We start from the raw sequence: 23,238 nt of genomic DNA, 5'->3' as shown, positions 1-23,238 counted from the left end.
ACCTAGAGATTTGAATTTGGAGGCTTCTGCACAAAATGGTGATTGAGTGATGGCATGAATGGCATTGTCTAAGGAAAGATTTAAAAAAAACCGAAATGGTCAACACCTCAAAAACTGCTGTGTGTCAAGATGAGGCCAACAAAACATCTATCAGAATACGTATTGATGTAGATGCCATTTTTTATTTCAGTGAGCACTATTTTGGTAGAGTGAAGATGCAGAACTCCCAAAGAGTGTGGGGGAGTTGATTCTTCACAACAATGGGTGAGAATCAGAAGCAGCGGGTCTGAACAGCCCTTTGAGAAGCTTGACAGAGAAGAGGAGGTAAGGGAGGGCAGCAGTTGGAGTGAAAATAAGATTGGTGAAGGGGTAAGATAAGCATTATTATTTGAAATGCTTTAGTGAAAATGAACAGATTTTAATGACCATAATAAAAATTGAGCTTTCAGAATAAATAGACTGTGCAAAAGAACCAGTGTTCATTAAATCATTTTTTCTGTGCTACTCCTTAATTGATAATTGGTTTTCGGCCATGACATATTTGTTCGTTAATTGCTCTGCTTCCTATTTAATCATGCTTTAATGATTCTCTTAGGAGAACATGGCTGAAAAAGACCCAAAGAGAGGCCCTAATTCCTTTCCATAAATTGCCCATTACTAAGAACAACTACAAGAAAGGTTGTTCTATAAGTCCTTAACCCCATTTTTATTTTACATTTTTGAATGTGCATTCCATAGTGAGCATGGTACTCAGGAAAAGGGATTTTGTTAGTCCCACGTCTCCCTTTTTGTCTTCCTATTATAATTGTGAGCAACTACCTTCTTCAACGTATTTCACTTGTGTATTTTTTTTTTTAAAGGCAAGATGTGGGCTACCCTGTGGAGTGTATGACATGCCCTTCAAGTTGACTTTGAAAGGTAATTAATTATGGTAGTGTCTGTTCAGTTTCAAAAGTTCAAATTAAATATCCTTCAAAACTCTTATCAAAGGGAATATATTTTACACACCTGTCACTTGTGAGAAAGGCTGATTTGAGTCAAAATTAGGAAGGAGGTAAAGCTAATCATTAGAATGCTGGCACTCCCACCCTGGTCTGTTGAACAAACCAATCTTCTAATACCCCTTGAGTGGCCCTGTCTTAAGCACTGCATTACTACTTTTCCAGGAGTTCTGTGATTTCACAGAATTGATGGTAAGTCATTGTTGAAAGGACCTTTAAGAGCTTACAGAGGCCCAGACAAGAAGGCACACGGCTGGGCCCTCAGTGTGTAAGGGGATAGAGAATGCCCTGAGGGCTTTGAGCTGCCAGTTCAGTACTGTGTCCACTACAGTCGGGATCGGCAAACTACAGTCCACAGGCCAAATCCAGCTCAATGCCTGTTTTTGTAAATAAATCTTTATTGGAACACAACCACATCCCTTCATTGACATTTCCTTTATGGCTGCTTTTTCTCTATAGCCACAGAGTTGAGTAGTAGTTCAGTAGTTGCCATAGAGATAGTATGGGCTGCAAACTTTAAGTATTCACTATCTGACTCTTTATAGAAAAAAATGCTGAGCCCTGTGACTTGCATTGGCTGCCAATCCTGCTTGCATTTCAGAATTGCTTTAAAAAAAAAAAAAGGAAAGAAAAGAAAAGTACAGGCTGCTGAGCCATGCTCTTGACCTTCTCATCCCTAATCTTTCAGGATGGGATCCAGGAATCCTCATTTGCAGAAGAGGCGGTTAAAATGCTCAGTCACATTAACAATCACTGCATTACATCCTGCTCTCTCTAAAGCACATTGCCTTGAAAACACATCTCAGGTGGTAAGTCCCTTTCTATATGGGCTATGAGACTGGAAGTAGCTCCCCAGGGCAGTGCTTCACACACTTTCACTAGTATCAAAATCCCCTGGGGTGACTGCTAGTCCCACCCCAAATATTCTGATCAGCAGGCCTCGGGGAAGGCAGGAGAACTGGCATTTCTAAGCTCGCAGGTGATGCAGATGCTGCAGATTCCTGGACCACACTTTGCATAGCACTGCAGCAGCTGCAGATTCCTGGACCACACTTTGCATAGCACTGACGAAGACCAAAGGCTTGCATCTCTAGTGAGAGAAAGTCAGGTCCATCAGGTCCATGGGATGGGGCTGGGGATCTATGTATGGACCAACTGCTAGGATTCTCCTAGATCACACTGTAAAGACTCCCAGTCCTCTGTTCAAATAATCATTGCTCTTCTCTTCCTCATCCCATCTATAAGACTTGAAATCAAGCAAACCTGGTTGGTTTCCACTTCTATATAGGCTTTATTGTGTTTTAAAAATTCCCTGGAGAATATTTTGAGTGTTGTAAAAGAATTGTATTTTTAATAGGGAAAGGCAAATGGTGGATGAGAGACAGTAAAAGAAAATGAATTATATGTCATAAAATAGTATGAAAAAATGGTAGATGTTGAATAAATATTTGTCAACATCGTAACTGCAAAAACACAAAATGATGAAAAGACAACAGAGACAGGCAGAGACAGAGGGTCTTGGTGCCACAAAAATGATTTTATTTTGAACCAGAAAGCAACAGCAATCAAGACAATAGTCAGGGCCGAGGGCTTGGCAGTGTGACTTAAGTACCAGGGATTGAATTTGTCCAGGTGCAAGGAGTGATATAAAGAGAATCAATTTTTCATGTCTAAGCCAAGCTCATACAGATGATGATACTTATCAGTGATTCCCATTTACACAGGCTTGGATTGCTTTTCAGATATCAGATTTTTGTAACTATTTTATAAATATTTTTAAAGGTGAAGGAGCCACTGCAGTGTAGGTGAATTGGCACCCCTCCCCTTTTCTTTTTGGGTGTATCAAGCATATAGTCAATAACAGGAAAAGTGAAAGGTTTTTATGAGAGTTTTGCATTAACAGAAAACCACCTATCAAGTTTCTACACTGCAGCACTGTTGATATTTGAGCAAGACAACTCTTTGTGGTTGGAGGCTGCACTTGCACTGTAGGATGTTTAATGGCGTCCATGACCTCTACGCACTAGATGCTGGTAGCTTCCCTTCCCCGGCGGCGACAACCAAAAGTTGCCATTGCATTGCCAAATGTCTCCTGGGGGGCAAAATCGAGCCCTGGTTGAGAAGCGCTGTTTTCAAAAACATCCTCCTGCCCCCATCATTGTCTTTGTGTGCTTTTTACCATTTTATTAAGGTAGACCAGATGGTCAACTTCCCAACACCAAATGCACATGTATGCCAGCATATATGCGTGTCTCTTTGCAGGTATCTGCATGTTCCTGGAGCTGAGATGGAATTCCACGGTCACTGGAAGACATTAGTTCAGTTCCTCAGCAAGTTTAAGGTCAATATATCAGTACCGTAATAAAAAAGCCTGTCTGTATTCAAGCTGTTTCTTTTCCTCCAGCAGAAACCATCGTCAATATTTGGAGTCAATTTTTGAAGTCACTTTCTTTTAAAGCTGGAAAGAATCCACCCTCATCTTAATCCACTATTTAGAGTCCTACTTGAATGATATTGCCAGCAACTTTCAACTTTGGATCCAGATTTCTTTATTTGTATCCACCAGGAAGAGAGGTACCACATTTCTGAGTTCTTTTATGAGCACTCGCTACATAATTTGCAAGGCCCAGTGCAAAGTGAAAATGCAGGCCCCTTGTTCAAAAATCATTAAGAATTTCAAGACAGCAACAGCAGAGCATTAAATCAAGCTTAGGGCCCTTCTGAACTCCTGGGCTCTGGGCATACCCATGACACCAGACCTAGCAGTCTTGGTTGGTGCTGCATTGATTTTGTTGTATTAATTTAATTGGCACTGCCATCTCTTTTGCCCCTGTATCGCAGTGTTTCCTGTGGTGAGGACCTCAAATAATAAAATACTGTGACCTCAATTAGTTTAAAGAGAATGCAAAATTACACTGCAGCAAATTTTTACAGCATACATATTTTAGACTTTCAAAAAAAATCACATGGGAATCTTTTCTACATCATTATAGTAATTAAACATGGTGGCCTTTCACCATATACATATTTTCCTGTAAATACGACAACCTGGAACTAGTAACTGCTACTATCCACAATGCTTTTAAGTTAGCCAAGAGTGAGACTTCCACAACAAAATTATGACATAATCTCTCATGTCCTTATAAAAATAGCCAAAACATACCCTAAATGGCTTACTGTGAAAATTTGAGTAGTAACTTCTTAATATTGAAAAACATTATTTTCATGGAAATATTGTCCTTCTACTAACTGTTTTATGTTAACATCATAAGGCAAACTGTAGCATTTATTGGTACCTGGAGACCATGATTTTAAAAACTCAGAAGCTGAGTTTTAGACCCTTTTATTTAGAACCTGTTAGTGTACAAAGTGCATTAAAATATCCATTATCCAGTTACCCAAAATGTATGTAAAAATTACTGAGACAACCCTTTCAGTTTATTCAGAGAAGGCAAACACACATTGCTTTTATATTGTAATAAAAAGAAAAACCCATAAGGTTTCCAGAGAAAGATTTTTTTTTCCATTGAGGTGTCCATCTTTTAGATGTGAAATTGTCTTAGGTATCTATCAAAATATTCATCTGGGTATAAATAATATAGTAAATATATAGAATCTATCTGTTAAGAAAAAGGAGAGTGTCTGTTAGGGAAGAGGATGGAAGGACCTCATTGATTTATTTCAGGGAGGCAGTTGGTTGATTTGGTTAAAAACAAAATAACTAAAAACAATGTCTAAATCCACTAGTCTGTTCAGTAAAAATGGCTGACCCAGTATCCCAGGTAAATATTTTAGCAATTGAAACCATTTATAGAGGTCACGCCCTTCATCAAAGTAGAACCAATGCCAGAGTTCTGGTCCAAGAACTGCTCAAGAAAGCCTTAATTCATGGACCATTCCAACGCATCAGATTGGCATGCAAAGAATGCCAGCTGACATTTTATAAGCAGGTTCCTGAATAACGAGTTTGAATTTTTTTTTTTTTTTTTTTTTGGTCTTACAACTCTATTGTAAACTATACTAGACTATAGAGGGACTTCTACATATTTCAAGATGTGTTTAATAAAGGTCTGTTTATAATAACTTTTGAGGCATGTATCTAGTAAATAGTACTTTATGCAATGTCCCTTGTCATTACCAACTCATAAATATTAAGTGTTTTTCAGTGACTTATGTTTGGATGTGGTAGTGGTGATCAGGGCCATGTGCTGATGTCCTGGAGAGCAAAATCAATTCAAAGTGGTGCTGCTATTTGTGACAGAACATGTTTATTTACTCAGCCCCAGAGACAAAAGGAAAATTGATATGGGGGAGGGGGAAATAGGATAACTATTAAACGTAGTGAAGAGATTTCACAGGTCTAAAGAAACTATTAAAAGGAAGGATAAAGTAGATTTTATACCATAAAACAGAATCCTACCTCCGAAAAAGACAAATCAGCCTGAAGTTTTGAATAATCAATAGGATTCAAAATGACTATTTTCAATTGCAATCTCATTCTTAATGTTCTTCCAGAACCCTTAACCCTGAGAGAAGCAGGGCAAAATGCGGCCAAAGGATTCAGAACCTTTCTTTCCAACATTATCTCATCAGCTATCAGAGGGTAAAGATTTAGCCGCGGCAAGGTCCAAGGTCCAAAATCAATTCTTTTCATTCTCTGTCTTGCTCTCCATTTTAGTTGATCTGATACAAGTTTTTGACACCACAATTAAAACACTTCATATTAAACCAGAGTAAGAAAGCCTGTTTACTCCCCTACTAGGTTCAGACACTTCCTGTTATGCACCATCGAGGTGAGAAGACTTATCATGGGATCATTATGAGATGTTAGGTGAGAAGATGAATAAACATACAAAATTACAAAAGTTTTTTTTTTTTGTTTGTTTTTTTGCAAGCCCATAGATTGTGATGAAATACAGGTTGTAAATAGCTGATAAACTTATGGGCCTCTTAATGTGCAAAACCAAGTAATTCCTAAAAGTTGTAATCCCGATTATGTTTCTCTTATAAATAATCTATAGATTTTCCTCTAAATACAAAAAAAAATTAAAGAAATTATTAAAGCCCGTACTTAATACAAGACACAGTAAAAGGAGAGGAATCTCCTGTTTTGAGCCCTATCTGAGCCGATTTCTGGACACTTTTGGTGAGATTTCATTACACTCATGAAGCCTGTGCTTTCTCACTCTCCTAAATAGTGGCCTGAACCTTTTTGTTCCCCAGAAAGCTCCTCCATGTGGCCAGACGCTCACGGCAGCTGCTCTGTGCAGTCCAAATGGTCTGGGATAGGAAGCCCAGTGATAATCGTCAGACACTTGTTCCACACGGTGAAGGTGGGGCACACAGGCTGCGCAAATGCGACGTCGAAGGTGTAGAGGTGGATGGAGTTCAAAGCATCATAAAAGGCGATAGAGCCGTTATCATAGTCCAGCAGGATGCCCACGCGCCGGAGGTGGGGAGCAGGCTCAATGGGGATTTCCTTGCTATTGTGTCTCACCACCCAGTTATTGTTGCAGCGGCAGAGCGCCCAGGAAGCAGAGTTCTTCCCAATCCATTCATGCTTCGGGGCTGATTTATAAGCAAGACCAATAGCATACCTGCAGAAACAAAACAGCAACAACAAAAACAATGAGCCATGTTGCATATGCACATTAAATCCGTTCTGTGGTCCTCAGGGGTTATAAAAACATGATCATTTGTTGTCCCTGTTCATTTTCTTTAAGTGAAAGCTTGGCAAGAACCCCAACATCTGTGTTCCTCATCTCCTTCCCTCACAAACAGGGAAAGAATCATCGTATTTACCCACATTTCTGTTTTCAGCTCAAACACTAAAGAGAATTTGAACTTTGTATTTTGCTGCTTTTTTTCACTTTTATAAAAATCTACACAATGAATTCGCTAGACCAGTGCTGACCAAAAGAACTTTCTTCAATGATTGAAATGTCCTGCTCTCCTCGATGTGGTAACCACAAGCTACATATGGCTACCGGGCACTTTAGCTGCAGCTGGTGAGACTGAGGAACTGAACTTTAAATTTATTTAATTTTCATTAAGTTAAATGATTTAAATAGCTGCATGTGGCTCATAGCTACCATATTGGACAGCACAACCCTAGACTTCTCCTTTTGACCTTCTTATAATTTTTAATTTAACACTATGTCTGTCATTTTCTGATTCTGAAAGCATTTTGCCAAGGGCAAGCACAGAAGATGATTTCCATTTGTGGGGATAAGTCCTTTGTCATTACTCAGCCCCAGTTTTTTCATGTATACCACAGGGACAACGATAGTCTCCATCTTGCAGTGTGTGATTTTAAGGAGTAAAGGAGAGAATACGTGTTAAGTCCTAGGCACAGGACCTGGCATGCAATATTTAGTAACTGCTATTTTATTATTATTGCCTGATGGCACATATTAACAATAAGTACCAGAATCAGAATTTGAACTTAGGATGACTCAAAACCCACAAACACGAACTACATTCTACAATGCCAACCATAACCAGAAATTGTGCAGTCCATCACTGCCAAGAGCCTTTCTGATTATATTTCCTACTACACCGAAAAAAAATTCTGAATGTGTTTGAGCAGACGATCTTCTGGTTATTCTAAATGTTCTCTTGCTGCTCAAAAAAAAAAAAAAAAAAAAAAAAATCCAAAGAATGCTTTCTACAATGTTCTAAGCTTCTTAGTCTCTTTTTACCCCTCTGAAGCATGCCTCTGTAATATTCATAGTAATTCAGTTATTAAGATAAACAAAACCCATCACTCTTAATAAACAGTAAATGACTCACAGGTGAACTTTTAATATGTTATAGCAGAAACCAGCCTAACTGGATATTAACACATGGTACCTTACCCAATGCAGAGAGAAAAATTTCATGGATCTTTAATAAAATGACATTCTTTAAAAAAATCACACTGGACTTAAAATACAATCACTTTAGGAGTGGTGTGTTTAAAAAGAAAATTAATACACCATGCCATCATTAAATCCAAAAGGAGGATGGAATTGATAATCTGCCAAGCCCAGTGTGCAGGCCTGTCTGTCATCAGTGTTGCATCTTCTCTTCCCTCCCATCCATCCTCTCCTGCTTATGAGGAGAATCCAAGTTGCATTTCCCAGAATCCCCTTTCCTGTAGGAGTCTGAGTCAGGCTCTGCTATTGTGATGCCTTTGCACAAGATCCAGAAGTGCTTAGAGGAGGGGAAACACTCTTTCCTGATGGCAGACAGTAGATGTGCAGTTGGTGGAAGCTTCTAGATGAGCACCTGAGTACACCTGCCTTGTGCTGTGGGCAATTTTGCAGCAGCTACAGCTCATCATGACTCCACGAACTAGAGCAGCAGACTCCCGGACTTTGTGCCCCAGCCCTTCCAGGGTCCTGTAAGCTTCTGGGTCCCTTCCTCTGGGGAGTGCATCAAGGGTCTCAAATGTCATCTGTTTGATACACTGATATGGTTTGGCTGTGTCCCCACTCAAATCTCATCTTGAATTCCCACATGTTGTGGGAGGGACCCGGTGGGAGGAAACTGAATCATGGGGGCAGGTCCTTTCAGTGTTCTTGTGATAGTGAATAAGTCTCACGAGATCTGATGGTTTTAAAAGGGGGGAGTTTCCCTGCACAAGTTCTCTTTTTGCCTGCTGCCATCCATGTAAGACGTGGCTTGTTCCTCCTTGCCTTCTGCCATGATTGTGGGCTTTCCCAGCCACATGGAACTGTTAAGTCCATTATAAATCTCTTTTGTAAATTGCCCCATCTTGGTTATATCTTTATCAGCAGCATGAAAATGGACTAATACATACACTTTGGAAAGGTTTTCATTTTGCAATTGTCAGTATCTCCCACTCCCTAAAATGTTCTGTATACCCCAGTAAATACCATTTTCATCTTTCAGATAATTTGGAACCTGCATTTGCATCACAAAATCACCACATCTGTATTGTTTCCTTCTTGTTGTGACACAGCATTTTTATTTTTTATTACTTTGATGTTTATTTCCCATTTGAACCTTAACTGAACCCTATGAAATAGCTGTGGCAGGTATGGCTGACTACATGTAGCAAATAGAAACAGAATATTAAAATTGGGAGCAAAATCCAGAGTTGTATGCTGCCCCCACCCCTTCTGGTCTAATAATCTTTGCATGAATCCGTTATTACTCGTTTAGTTAACACCATTTCATAAAACACCAAGTGCACATTAGCATCAGAGAGTAAGAAAATAACTAAGTGTATAGTCCATTAAGCAAAGGAAAATACCATTATAGTATCATTAATCTGTGAAACTAGGTACATATTTCCATTGAGCTTGAAAGGGGTAGGCAGAATGTAATGTTCCATTAAGTTATGCAGTGAGACACGGAGAATTCAAAGTATAAAAATTATGTCTCTCAGGGCAATGTTAACATGCCCCATTGCACAGATCATAATGTACACATTAATTTAAAGTCAGGACTATATTTGACAAGCAAATATATGTCATTAGCTGTTGCAAATCAAGATGTCACAGGCATTTAATTGTAGGGGGCACCCCTTCCTTGCTAATACCCCCCAGGAAATGTAAAGTGACTTTCTACATGAAGATTTTTCTGAAATTGACACAGTTAAGTTTGTAAAGATTAATTGTGTAGCAATTAATTTTAGAATTTCTTTTCCCCCTTATGAGTTAGTTTTGACATCTGGAGGGTGTTTTCAAGGTAATGCTGATCTGTGTTTATATAACTGAAGTGGTCTGATGGAATTTTGCAAACTATTCATCAATGGCAATGAGATCATAATGATCAGGTTTCATTTATCATAAATAATTATTAATAGAGTAATAATCATTTAGACCCTGGATTCTATCCCAGATTAATACAGCATATTAATTAGCTAGAAACATTTGCTTTTTTGTGCCTGCATTCATTGTGTTTTCCTTTGTGCTTTAATTTTGCCCCATCACAGCTAAAAATGGCAAATGCCTATCTAGCCCAGAGCCTAGTGGGATGAAGGATTTGTCCTCCATCCTCTGGCAGGATGTTGGAACAGAAAAATCTTCTAGGCAAAGAGAATTATGAGGATAACAACAAAGGAAAACCTACTCGCTCAGCCAATATAGTATGTACCATTATTGGGAGAGATGGGAAGCTTACAATTCACTTCTTAGATTTTTGGCTAATTTCTACCTACAATACAAGGGATTCAGACATGTCACATTATTTGCATAGGTTTGAATTGAACGTTTTTTAAATATATAAATAAGAAGTGTTTTATCATGCTTATATTGAAACACTGTTATACTCACCATCTTCAGGCTATGCAATTTTGAATGTTGATTTTATTTTTTAAAGCAAGGATTTAGCTATCACTCATTAAGTACACTATTGTAAGCCCTAGAGAGTAATTATAGCATTTCAAAAATATACCACCCTTTTGTGAATAGCAGCATAGCATGGTGGTTAAGAGCAGGGAACAGCAAACTACTACCCAGGGGCCAACTCTGGCCCTCTGCCTGTTTTTATAAATGAAGTTTTATTGGAATGCAGCCATGTCCATTTGTGTAGGTGTTGTCTGTGGCTGCTTTCCCACTAAAACAGAAGAGTCGAGTATTAGTGACAAAAATCATTTGGTGTGCAAAACCAGAAATATTGAATCTCTGGCCCTTTACAGATAATGTTTGTGGACTGCTGGTTAAGAGCCTGACCCTTGACTGCAGACTTGCTGACTCTGCCACCTGTGAGCTTTGTAACCCTGTGATCTTCAGCATATACCTCAGTCACCTCATCAGTAAAGTGGATAATATTAGCACCTACCTTTGTAGGGCTGTAAGCCTGAATAAATGAGTTGACATCTGTAAAATGCTTAGACCAGTGCCTGGCACATACTTGTACCATATGAGGGCTTATTAAATAAAAATAAAATAGCTCCCTTTTTGATCAATAGCAAGCAGGCATTTGTGAGACAGACGGTCAAAGTAAGGGGTGCAGTTTGTGGCTGTGGATTAGGCAAGGTTAACTTTGTGAGGTTAACTAATTCCAGTGTAATTGTGTCCTGACCTTTGCCCTTATTCTTAGAGAACTCAGTGGGCTAAAGTTACTGGGCTGGATCTAACAGGCCTTTTGAAATTATTCCCAGCCTATGATCACTGCTTCACCCCCACCATTCAGCCCTCAGCTATTTGCACTAATTGGTCCAGTCTAGAATCATAAAACATACAAGGCAACAGAAATTAGTTTTGTATAATGATGAAGAGTGATGTTTTAAAGTAGGGAATTGCAAACTTTTTCTTGAAAGGACCAGGAAGTAAATATTTTTGGCTTCATAGACCATATGATTCTCTCTTAACTACTCGATTCTGCTGTTGTGGCTGAAAGGCAGCCATAGACTACATGTAAAAAAATGGACCTGGCTGTATTCCCATAAAACTTTATTTACAAAACCAGGTAGCAGGCCAGGTTTGGCTCATGGGCTGTGGTTTGCTGACCCATGTTTTATGGCATAAAAGAGCAGTGTTAGCATGGTATAGCTCTTCCAATGACCAGAGCTCTATAATCTTGAACAGAGAACCCACAGATGTGGGTATTAGTAATATATGGTCATTGTTTGAATTTGCTGAGTTTGGGGGTGTTTGTTATGCAGCATTACCTAGCAATAGCTGACTAATACAACTTTTCTGCACTTTATTCTTTAAGATGCATTTCAGTATGGGTTGACTCTCTAAGTACAGAATGAGATGTGCCTTTTTATAACTGCAGGACAATGAATATAAGTTGCCTACCATGTGCTTCCACTTATGACCACTTCCCAATAATGCCGGCCACTATCAATAAACACATTTCCAGCTACTCCATAGCTCCCCTGGCTGGTGAAGCGTTCAGGCGTGTGACTCTTCTTGGATGATGATTCATCACGTTCTACTGTCAAGTTGTCATGGGACACCTTCAGTTTTCGATGAGCAGATTTGGGATCCAGTTTAAATGGTTGGCCTGAAAACAAGTTCACAAAACAGAAAAAGGAAGAGGAAGAGGATTGTTTATTTTATTATAACCAATAGCATATTTTCAAAATCAGATTTAAAAGACAGGAACAAGTCAGCCCTCCCTGAGACATGCCTCCTATCACAAAGTGGTATCTTATATTTTAATAGTAATTTAAACGTTATAAGCAACTTTCAAAGACATTTGCTTGCAAAGTTTTCATAATATTCAAAAGACAATAGAGAGCAGAAACTCTGTGTAAAGTATAGTACACAATAAGAGTGAATAAGAACATGTGCCTGCCTTCATAAGCTTTCAGTCTACAAGTTCTAATATAGGGATCCAGTGGTGGTATGCCAACTATTCAACAACAGCATGGACAAGGCTTAGCCAGAACACATAGTGTGAGCTAGCTTCATGGATTCCAGGTGTACACAAGCAGCACAGGTACATACCGGCTGGATAGCATCCTAAAAAGGAGGAATGAATGAAGACTCCATTTTCAACCACTGCAGTGTTCTATCCAGCATAAGATGCATTCATGCTCAATAGACTTCAGACCAGAAGCCAAACAAATCAAGATCTTTGGTTTTAACATATAGAATACTCTAGAGGTTTATATTATTCTGAGATTATTAAAAATTAAAGCATTACTCTTAGGAATTTAGGATGAGAATACAATTTTCAGGCCACAAAATTAGGAAAAACTGTGATAGTAATGCCTGGGTTTTCTACTCATGAAATTATTTATAAATAACAAGGCCTTCTCTATTTCATTACTCACATTTGTATCTTAAAGATTTAAGTATTAAAAAATCTTGGCAGAGTCACACCTGGACATTTTGTCATAGTTGTTACTTCTTTGACAATTCAATATTGGTTTGGAGTACTGCCTGTCATTCAACACTGCATTGGGTACAAGGCATTTAAAGGCAGGAAATGAGTTACAACCTGATGCAAATGCCATGGTGTCCAAACTCGACAGCCACTGTTGCGGTTGGCAGCTTCCTTCTGCCCAGTATACAGCTCTCAGACAATCACAGGAAAAGGTTTGGTAAATTCAACTCTGGCAATACACGATGCTGGGCAAGAAACTGACCCAGTGAGTATGGGACAGTGTGTGTTGTCACATGTGGGTAGGTCAAAGGATTTCCAGTTGCCTCTTGGATACAAACACAACACCAGCACCTCTAAAATCCTTCCTTTTTAGGTCAGGGACCAGCATACTTTTTCTGCAAAGGGCCTGACAGTAAATATTTTTGGCTATGTAGGCCAGGCCACGTGGTCTCTCTTGTGACTATTCAACTCTTCTGCTATAGTAAATGACATTTACCTATTGTCACAGACAATAGGTAAATGAATGGGTGTGGCTATATGCTAATAAAACTTTATTTACAAAATCAGGCAGTCAGATTTGGCCGTTGGGCTATAGTTTGCTGGCTCTTGTTTTAGAAATCTATTTCTGTACATATCAAAGAAAAGCTTAGGCTGGGCTGGTGGCTCATGCCTGTAATCCCTGCACTTTGAGAGGCCAAGGCAGGTGGATCACCTAAGGTCAGGAGTTTAAGACCAGCTTGACCAATACGGTAAAACCCCATCTCTACTAAAAATATAAAAATTAGCTGGGTGTGGTGGTGGACACCTGTAATTTCAGCTACTCGGGAGGCCGAGGCATGAGTATCACTTGAACCCAGGAGGCAGAGGTTGCAGTGAGCCAAGATCGTGCCACTGTGCTCCAGCCTGGGCAACAGAGTGAGATACCATCTCAAACAAACAAACAAACAAACAAAAACAATAAAAATGAAAAGAAAAGCTTTAAAGGGAGGGCAGAGAAAACCCTCAAGTGCTGAGCAGGGATTGGACATTCTCAGAGGCCATAAGATCTATTGGATTACATGTGTAGTTTAAATTTTGACTTGTAAAAAAAAGTCCTTAGGAATGATCATGCCAGCAACTATCAGAGATAAACTATGAACTAAGACAAGAAGAGTATGAAGACAGTTTTGCTTAAAATATTTCAATTTTTAAAGGTGGAAGGTAGAATATGGATTAAAAATGACAGGATACTAATGGGCAGAGCAGGAAGAAATTCCTTAATGGCACCCATCATTTACAATGAAGGCCAAGTTCTGCTCGGCCTCCTTCCAGTGAGATATATCAGAATGTCAGAGCCATTGGAAAGACCAGACTTGTGATGGTGAGATACTGCCTCAAACATCCTGCCTGCCTTGGCTCACACCCTCACCCACTCATGTGTGGAGCAGAATCATGTAATCTTGGTGAGCAAATTCTGCCCGTGCCTCAGATGTGTTTCCCAAATAAACCACTACCTACTCTGCCCAAATTCAAGGCTTTTGCTTCAGTGAACACAAATTAGTTCAGGAAAGAGATTAATAGCTTACTTTACTAAATAATTCAATTCATTATAATATTTGTATGGGACACGACTCTTATTCAGGCCATTGTTTACTTATATGGACAACTCTTCCAATAATCTTTTGATACTGTGCCCAGCAGCCAGTCTTCCTTCCTTGTAATCCACTCACCACATCATAGTGCAAGAGAGCTTTATTTCATGGAAATTTTCATCCTGCCTGTTTTATTTAAACTCTTCAATCTCTCCTTCACCAATCATTGGTATACAAAGAAACTGCCTGGTGTGGCCCAGGAGGGTTTTGCAATCTGTTCCTGCCTCCAGCTTCCTGGCTCACCTATCCTCCCAACTTAAGACACACTTTAACCACACTGATCAATTTTCTGTTCCATAAATATATTCTCCTTGTCTCTGGGCTTTTGCACATGCTGTTCCTTCTGCATAGAACATTGTGTCCTCACCTCCCCTGCTCATAACCTACCTTGGAAAGCCTCTCAAGTTTGTGCTGGGGCACCCTGGCATTGTCAGTAACCTCTCATGGTTACTCCAGTCAGAGACTTCACACACTGAATGTTAATTAGGATTAATGTGCTTTATTCCCCAATAGTCTATAACCTTTTTGAGAGAAGCACACCTTAGGGAGTTGAAGATATTCATAATATCCTTGGCATCTTGCATAGCATCCCAAACACACTCGATGCTCAAACATATCTTTTGAAGGAACAAATATTAACATGTTCAAATGCAAATAAAATACTGCTGATCTAAGTGTGCACAGGTATTGTGCCATTTGTTGTATGACTGTAAAGAAACATATCATCATGTTATATTTTCTTATGTACTTAGAATTACTTTGAGATGGTCTTTTTGACAACTCATAACAACCCTCAAGTTGTTAAAATATTTCCATTTTAAAAGTGAAGGAACACTAAATGCATTGTGGGATCCTGGATTGGGTCCTGGAATAGGAAAAGAACATTAGTGGAAAGCTGGTAAAATCTGAATAAAGTCTGGAGTTTAGTTATGAGTAATGCATCAATGTTAATTTCTTAGTTATGACAACTGTACCAAGGTTACATAAGATATTAACATTTGGGCAAACTGGGTTAAGGGTATACAGAACTGTCTGTATTATCTATGGATTTCCTATAAATCTACAGTTATTCCAAAATAAAAAGTCTATTTAAAAATATGAAGAAACTAGCCACATAGCTATATGGGTACCAAGTGGGAAAGCCACAGTCTTCCCATTCTTAATTCAGTGCTCTCTTTACATCCCTTGCTCTTCCTCTAGGATACAACACATTCCTCTAGGATACAACACTTATACTGAGAAACAAGAATATAGGTTAAATGAGGGTTCCCCTTGAAAAGCACTTAATTGTTCTTGTTGACTGCCTGGCAATCTCACAACATGGCGCCATACCAACACACTCCAATTTGCTTTCTCTTGTAGGGGGGTCTTATGCAAATAAACACCATGTTATGTAACATAATATTCTTAGATCAAAAGGATATAAAGAAAGAAGAGAGGATAAAACAAAACACATGTGGACAGAGACAGAGAGAGGGAGATGACAGTATCATGAAACACACATATAGGCCAGATCATTCTCTGTGATGGACACTGTCCTATGTATTGGGGATGTTTCCCATCATCCCTGGCCTCTACTCACTACATGCCAGTAGCATCCACTCCAGATGTGACAACTAAAAACCTCTTCCAGATATTACTAAATGTCCTAGTAGGGTGGGGTGGAGGGGGAGGAAGAAGTGTCCCTGATTGAGAACCACAGACTCAGACTGTTTTCTAGAATAAAAGAAAGAATTTCTGAAGAGTGATTAGTTAGCCATTCTGCTATGAAAAATAACACTATCCACCATGTTCAGAGTCCCTACTGTGTGTCAGGTCTTATATATACATCTTCTATTTCTCACAAGAATGCCTCTAGGAATATTTATTTTAAAAATGAGAAGACTCAGGGGGCACGCCCAAGATGGCCAAATAGGAACAGCTCCAGCCTCCAGCTCCCAGCGTGAGTGACACAGCAGACGGGTGATTTCTGCATTTTCAACTGAGGTACTGGGTTCATCTCACTGGGGCATGTTGGAGAGTCGGTGCTGGTCAGCTGGTGCAGGCCGACAAGCAAGAGCTGAAGCAGGGCAAGGCATCGCCTCACCTGGGAAACCAAGGGGGAAGGGAATCCCTTTTCCTAGCCAAGGGAAACTGAGACACACAACACCTGGAAAATCAGGCAACTCCCACCCTGATACTGTGCTTTACCAAGGGTCTTAGCAAATGGCACACCAGGAGATTATATCCCACACCTGGCCCAGAGGGTCCCACGCCCACAGAGCCTCCCTCATTGCTAGCACAGCAGTCTGAGATCTAACTGAAAGGTGGCAGCGAGGCTGTGGGAGGGCACCCACCATTGCAGAGGCTTAGGTAGGTAAACAAAGCCACCAGGAAGCTCGAATTGGGTGGAGTCCACCACAGCTCAAGGAGGCCCACCTGTCTCTGTAGACTCCTCCTATAGGGACAGGTCATAGCTAAACAGAAAGCAGCAGAAACCTCGGCAGAGGTAAATGCCCCTGTCTGACGGCTTTGAAGAGAGCAGTGGATCTCCCAGCACAGAGGTTGAGATCTGAGAACGGACAGACTGCCTGCTCAAGTGGGTCCCTGACCCCTGAGTAGCCTAACTAGGAGACATACCCCACTAGGTGCAGACTGACACCTCACACCTCACACCTCACACGGTGGGGTACACCCCTGAGACGAAGCTTCCAGAGCGAGAATCAGACAGCAACACTCGCTGTTCAGCAATATTCTATCTTCTGCAGGCTCTGCTGCTGATATCCAGGCAAACAGGGTCTGGAGTGGACCTCCAGCAAACTCCAACAGACCTACAGCTGAGGGTCCTGACTGTTAGAAGGAAAACTAACAAACAGAAAGGACACCCACACCAAAATCCCATCAGTACGTCACCATCATCAAAGACCAAAGGCAGATAAAACCAAAAAGATGGGGAAAAAGCAGTGCAGAAAAGCTGGAAATCCAAAAAATCAGAGCGCATCTCCCCCTCCAAAGGAACACAGCTCATTGCCAGCAATGGAACAAAGCTGGATGGAGAATGACTTTGACGAGTTGAGAGAAGAAGGCTTCAGTTAATCAAACTTCTCAGAGCTAAAGGAGGAACTATGTAACCAGCACAAAGAAACTAAAACCTTGAAAAAAGAATGGATAAATAGATAACTAGAATAATCAATGCAGAGAAAGCCATAAAAGAACTGATAGAGATGAAAACCATGACAGGAGAACTACATGAAAAATGCACAAGCATCAGTAACCGACTCAATCAACTGGAAGAAAGAGTATCAGCGATTGAAGATCAAACGAATGAAATGAAGTGAGAAGAGAAGTGTAGCGAAAAAAGAGTAAAAAGAAATGAACAAAGTCTCCAAGAAATATGGGATTATGTGAAAAGACCAAATCTATGTCTGATTGGTGTGCCTGAAAGTGATGGGGAAAATAGAACCAAGTTGGAAAACACTCTGCAGGATATCATCCAGGAGAACTTCCCCAACCTAGTAAGGCAGACCAACATTCAAATTCAGGAAATACAGAGAATGCCACAAAGATACTCCTCGAGAAGAGCAACTCCAAGACACATAATTGTCAGATTCACCAAAGTTGAAATGAAGGAAAAAATGTTAAGGGCAGCCAGAGAGAAAGGTCAAGTTACACACATAGGGAAGCCCATCAGACTAACAGCAGATCTCTCGGCAGAAATTCTACAAGCCAGAAGAGAGTCGGGGCCAATATTCAACATTCTTAAAGAAAATAATTTTCGCCAGGCGTGGTGGCTCAAGCCTGTAATCCCAGCACTTTGGGAGGCCGAGACGGGCGGATCACGAGGTCAGGAGATCGAGACCATCCTGGCTAACACGGTGAAACCCCATCTCTACTAAAAAATACAAAAAACTAGCCAGGCGAGGTGGCGGGCGCCTGTAGTCCCAGCTACTCGGGAGGCTGAGGCAGGAGAATGGCATAAACCCGGGAGGCGGAGCTTGCAGTGAGCTGAGATCCGGCCACTGCACTCCAGCCCGGGTGACAGAGCCAGACTCCGTCTCAAAAAAAAAAAAAAAAAAAAAAGAAAAGAATTTTCAGCCCAGAATTTCATATCCAGCCAAACTAAGTTTCATAAGTGAAGGAGAAATAAAATCCTTTACAGACAAGCAAATGCTTAGAGATGCTGTCACCACCGGGCCTGTCCTACAAGAGATCCTGAAGGAAGCACTAAACATGAAAAGGAACAACAGGTACCAGCCATTGCAAAAACATGTCAAAATGTAAAGTCCATTGATGCTAGGAAGAAACTGCATCAACTAGCGAGCAAAATAACCAGATAATATCATAATGACAGGATCAAGTTCACACATAACAATATTAACCTTAAATGTAAATGGACTAAATGGTCCAATTAAAAGACACAGACTGGCAAATTGGATAGAGTCAAGACCCATCAGTGTGCTGTATTCAGGAGACCCATCTCATATGCAGAGACATGCATAGGCTCAAAATAAAGGGATGGAGGAAGATCTACCAAGCAAATGGAAAACAATAAAAAGCAGGGGTTGCAATCCTAGTCTCTGATAAAACAGACTTTAAACCATCAAAGATCAAAAGAGACAAAGAAGGCCATTACATAATGGTAAAGGGATCAATTCATCAGGAAGAGCTAACTATCCTAAATATATATGTATCCAATACAGGAGCACCCAGATTCATAAAGCAAGTCCTTAGAGACTTACAAAGAGACTTAGACTCCCATACAATAATAATGGGAGACTTTAACACTCCACTGTCAACATTAGACAGATCAACGAGACAGAAAGTCAACAAAGATATCCAAGAATTGAACTCAACTCTGCAGCAAGCAGACCTAATAGACATCTATAGAACTCTCTACCCCAAATCAACAGAATATACATTCTTCTCAGCACCACATCGCACTTATTCCAACATTGACCACATAGTTGGAAGTAAAGCACTCCTCAGCAAATGTAAACGAACAGAAATTATAACAAACTGTCTCTCAGACCACAGTGCAATCAAACTAGAACTCAGGACTAAGAAACTCAATCAAAACCACTCAACTACATGGAAACTGAACAACCTGCTCCTGAATGATTACTGGGTACATAACGAAATGAAGGCAGAAATAAAGATGTTCTTTGAAACCAATGACAACAAAGATACAACATACCAGAATCTCTGGGACACATTTAAAGCAGTGTGTAGAGGGAAATTTATAGCACTAAATGCCCACAAGAGAAAGCAGGAAAGGTCTAAAATTGACACCCTAACATCACAATTAAAAGAACTAGAGAAGCAAGAGCAAACACATTCAAAAGCTAGCAGAAGGCAAGAAATAACTAAGATAAGAGCAGAACTGAAGGAGACAGAGACACAAAAAACCTCCGAAAAATCAATGAATCCAGGAGCTGGTTTTTTGAAAAGATCAACAAAATTGATAGACCACGAGCAAGACTAATAAAGAAGAAAAGAGAGAAGAATCAAACAGATGCAATAAAAAATGATAAAGGGGATATCACCACCAACCCCACACAAATACAAACTACCATCAGAGAATATTATAAACACCTCTATGCAAATAAACTAGAAAACCTAGAAGAAATGGATAATTTCCTGGACACTTACACTCTCCCAAGACTAAACCAGGAAGAAGTTGAATCCCTGAATAGACCAATAGCAGGCTCTGAAATTGAGGCAATAATTAAGAGCCTACCAACCAAAAAAAGTCCAGGACCAGACGGATTCACAGCCGAATTCTACCAGAGGTACAAGGAGGAGTTGGTACTATTCCTTCTGAAACTATTCCAATCAATAGAAAAAGAGGGAATCCTCCCTAACTCATTTTACAAGGCCAACATCATCCTGATACCAAAGCCTGACAGAGATACAACAAAAAAGGAGAATTTTAGACCAATATCCCTGATGAACATTGATGCAAAAATCCTCAATAAAATACTGGTAAACTGAATCCAGCAGTACATCAAAAGCTTATCCACCAGATCAAGATCCCATGACAAATGGGATGTAACGAAAGAGCTTCTGCACAGCAAAAGAAACTACCATCAGAGTGAACAGGCAACCTACAGAATGGGAGAACATTTTTGCAATCTACTCATCTGACAAAGGGCTAATATCCAGAACCTATAAAGAACTCAATCAAATTTACAAGAAAAAAAACAAACAACCCCATCAAAAAGTAGGCAAAGGATATGAACAGACACTTCTCAAAAGAAGACATTCATACAGCCAACAGACACATGAAAAAATGCTCATCATCACTGGCAATCAGAGAAATGTAAATCAAAACCACAATGAGATACCATCTCACACCAGTTAGAATGGCAATCATTAAAAAATCAGGAAACAACAGGTGCTGGAGAGGATGTGGAGAAATAGGAACAGTTTTACACTGTTGGTGGGACTGTAAACTAGTTCAACCATTGTGGAAAACAGTGTGGCGATTCCTCAAGGATCTAGAACTAGAAATACCATTTGACCCAGCCATCCCATTACTGGGGATATACCCAAAGCATTATAAGTCATGCTGCTATAAAGACACATTCACACGTATGTTTATTGCGGCACTATTCACAATAGCAAAGACTTGGAATCAACCCAAATGCCCATCAGTGACAGACTGGATTAAGAAAATGTGGCACATATACACCATGGAATATGATGCAGCCATAAAAAAGGATGAGTTCGTGTCCTTTATAGGGACATGGATGAAGCTGGAAACCATCATTCTCAGCAAACTATCACAAGAACAGAAAACCAAATACCGCATGTTCTCACTCATAGGTGGGAACTGAACAATGAGATCACTTGGACACAGGAAGGGGATCATCACACACTGGGTCCTATTGTGGGTAGGGGGTAGGGGGGAGGGATAGCATTAGGCGATATACCTAATGTAAATTACCAGTTAATGGGTGCAGCACACTAACATGGCACATGTATACATATGTAACAAACCTGCACGTTGTGCACATGTACCCTAGAACTTAAAGTATAATAAAAAAAAAAAATGAGAAGACTCAAGTTCAGAGAGAGTAATGGTCTCACGGCTGTGAAGGAATAGAAATCAGTTTTGGAACCTAGAGGTATCTGATGCAAATTCCATTATTCCACACTGGCTTTTTACTTGTTTTGGGGGGCTGTCAATGATACCCAAGAGAGAGGAAAGGAAAAGAAAGGGGGACAGAGTCAGCTGAAAGAAGAGCAGATAAGACATGACAGCTCTGTTGAGTTCACAGCACTTACTGTTTGTCTTCAACTTCCCAGGCTCACTGCTGCGGCTGCCCGCCTGGTTGATGGCCTTGACCATGAAGATGTACTTGGTGCCGCTCTGCAGACCGTGTACCGTGTAGTGGTTCTGCTTGATGTTGGGTACTATCATCCAGCTATCAGCCGAGTTACACAGACCTGCAAAGCCAATCAGACATGGTGCAGTTCTTTGGCACAAGGGGAGCAATGCTTGCATAATTTTAAGTTGAATAATTTCAATTTATTTGAATAGAGTTGGTAAGTGAAGTGCTTTGTTCTGATAGCCACATATGAAAAATTGACTTCACTAATATAGATGTGGCAGATTGCATTTTTGTCTCCAAAATTCTCCCTGCCCTGTATATCCAGGCCCAAATGACTTTGCAGGTGCTCCTTCTAAAGAGGTGCAATATATTTCCCTGTCACACAGCTTTGAATTTGGTCAAGTGACTTACTTTAGTCAATAGGATGAGGCTGAAATGACAATGTGCTAGTTGCAAGAGTAGGCATGACAAAGCCTTGAGGATTTCTGTTGACCCTTTGTGTCTGCCACTGCTCTGGAGAAAATATTCCTAGGATACTCTGTTCATTCCAACAGGATGAGACAGGGAACAGCTTTACCACACAGGCAACGCCCAGCCAGTGCAGGAGTGAACCAAGCAGAGATCAGCCAACACCAACCAACCTCCAACAGGGAAGCTAAGAAATGATCATCAGGATTGTTTGTGATCTTGTATTAGTGTGGCTGTAACTAACTGATGTAGGAGACATATTCCTAAGAGAATTCTGGAGCAGCAACACCTGGGCAGCTCAGGGTCTGGTGCAGATCTTGAGAAAGCGTCCACAGGGATTTTTGACCAGCTGCATCCCTAGGATGACTGGTTCCAGAGTGGAGTGGGGCTGTTGCTCTGGCTGCATCCTGTAGGATGTGGGTTGGGGAGCAGACTGAGGATTTATAATGCTTGGAAGAATATGTAGGAAAAGGAAGCCCATTTTGTTTTGCAGCTGGTTGACGGCTGAAAACATCTCTTTGGTATCAGGTCCAATTTCCCTCTCTCTTTTTTCCATCCATCAGTCTCCACTCCAATAGAACCTTTTCCCAAACCCCTGGTGACCAGGCTGTCAAGAAGTTTCCTGACTCTGTTGATTTCCTTCAGTGGTCCCTGGGAGAGGGCTGGGCCTCCTTCACTTACAGAGGACTCCAAAGCCACCACCCAACTCTTCTTTCAGTTGATTTGCAAGTCAAAGGGTTAGTTCCTTTGATCTTGAGGCAACTTATACTTTACCAGACTCTCAAAAAGCAGTCCCTTAATCTTTTTTTTGGTCTCACCTCGTTGAGAATCTAATAAAACCTTTCTGTAGAAAGAAATTCACAAATGCATATACATACCAAACCACAAATATTTGCATAGCGTTTCAAGGTAGTCACAGGCTCCTGAAGCCTGTCTTTGAATCTTACTGAATACTTTCTCCATCTTTTGAGTTAAAAAGTATTCATGGTATTGTCACAGTTGAAAAAAAGTTAAAAATATTTTGTCAATTGT

The 23,238-nt window shown here is 40.3% G+C and overlaps 1 protein-coding gene across 10 annotated transcripts in view; it reads right to left on the bottom strand.

Moving 5' to 3' along the window:
• Positions 1-2,517: 2,517 nt before the first annotated feature.
• Positions 2,518-23,238, bottom strand: part of LOC105478113 (midline 1) — a 393,876-nt gene continuing 373,155 nt past the window's right edge. For all 10 annotated transcript variants that reach the window (XM_011735107.2, XM_011735109.2, XM_011735110.3 and 7 more), the window contains 3 exons: positions 21,692-21,853; positions 11,759-11,966; positions 2,518-6,598 (listed from right to left, as the gene is read on the bottom strand). In XM_011735107.2, the coding sequence (XP_011733409.1) occupies positions 6,250-6,598; positions 11,759-11,966; positions 21,692-21,853 (719 nt within the window). In that variant the 3' untranslated portion in view covers positions 2,518-6,249. The remainder of the gene's footprint in view (positions 6,599-11,758; positions 11,967-21,691; positions 21,854-23,238) is intronic.

This window comes from Macaca nemestrina, chromosome X (genome assembly GCF_043159975.1).
Source record: "Macaca nemestrina isolate mMacNem1 chromosome X, mMacNem.hap1, whole genome shotgun sequence".
In the NCBI taxonomy this organism is placed as follows: Eukaryota; Metazoa; Chordata; class Mammalia; order Primates; family Cercopithecidae; genus Macaca; species Macaca nemestrina.
The sequence above is the reverse complement of the archived record's forward strand: the minus strand, read 5'-3'. Positions and strand labels throughout refer to the sequence as shown.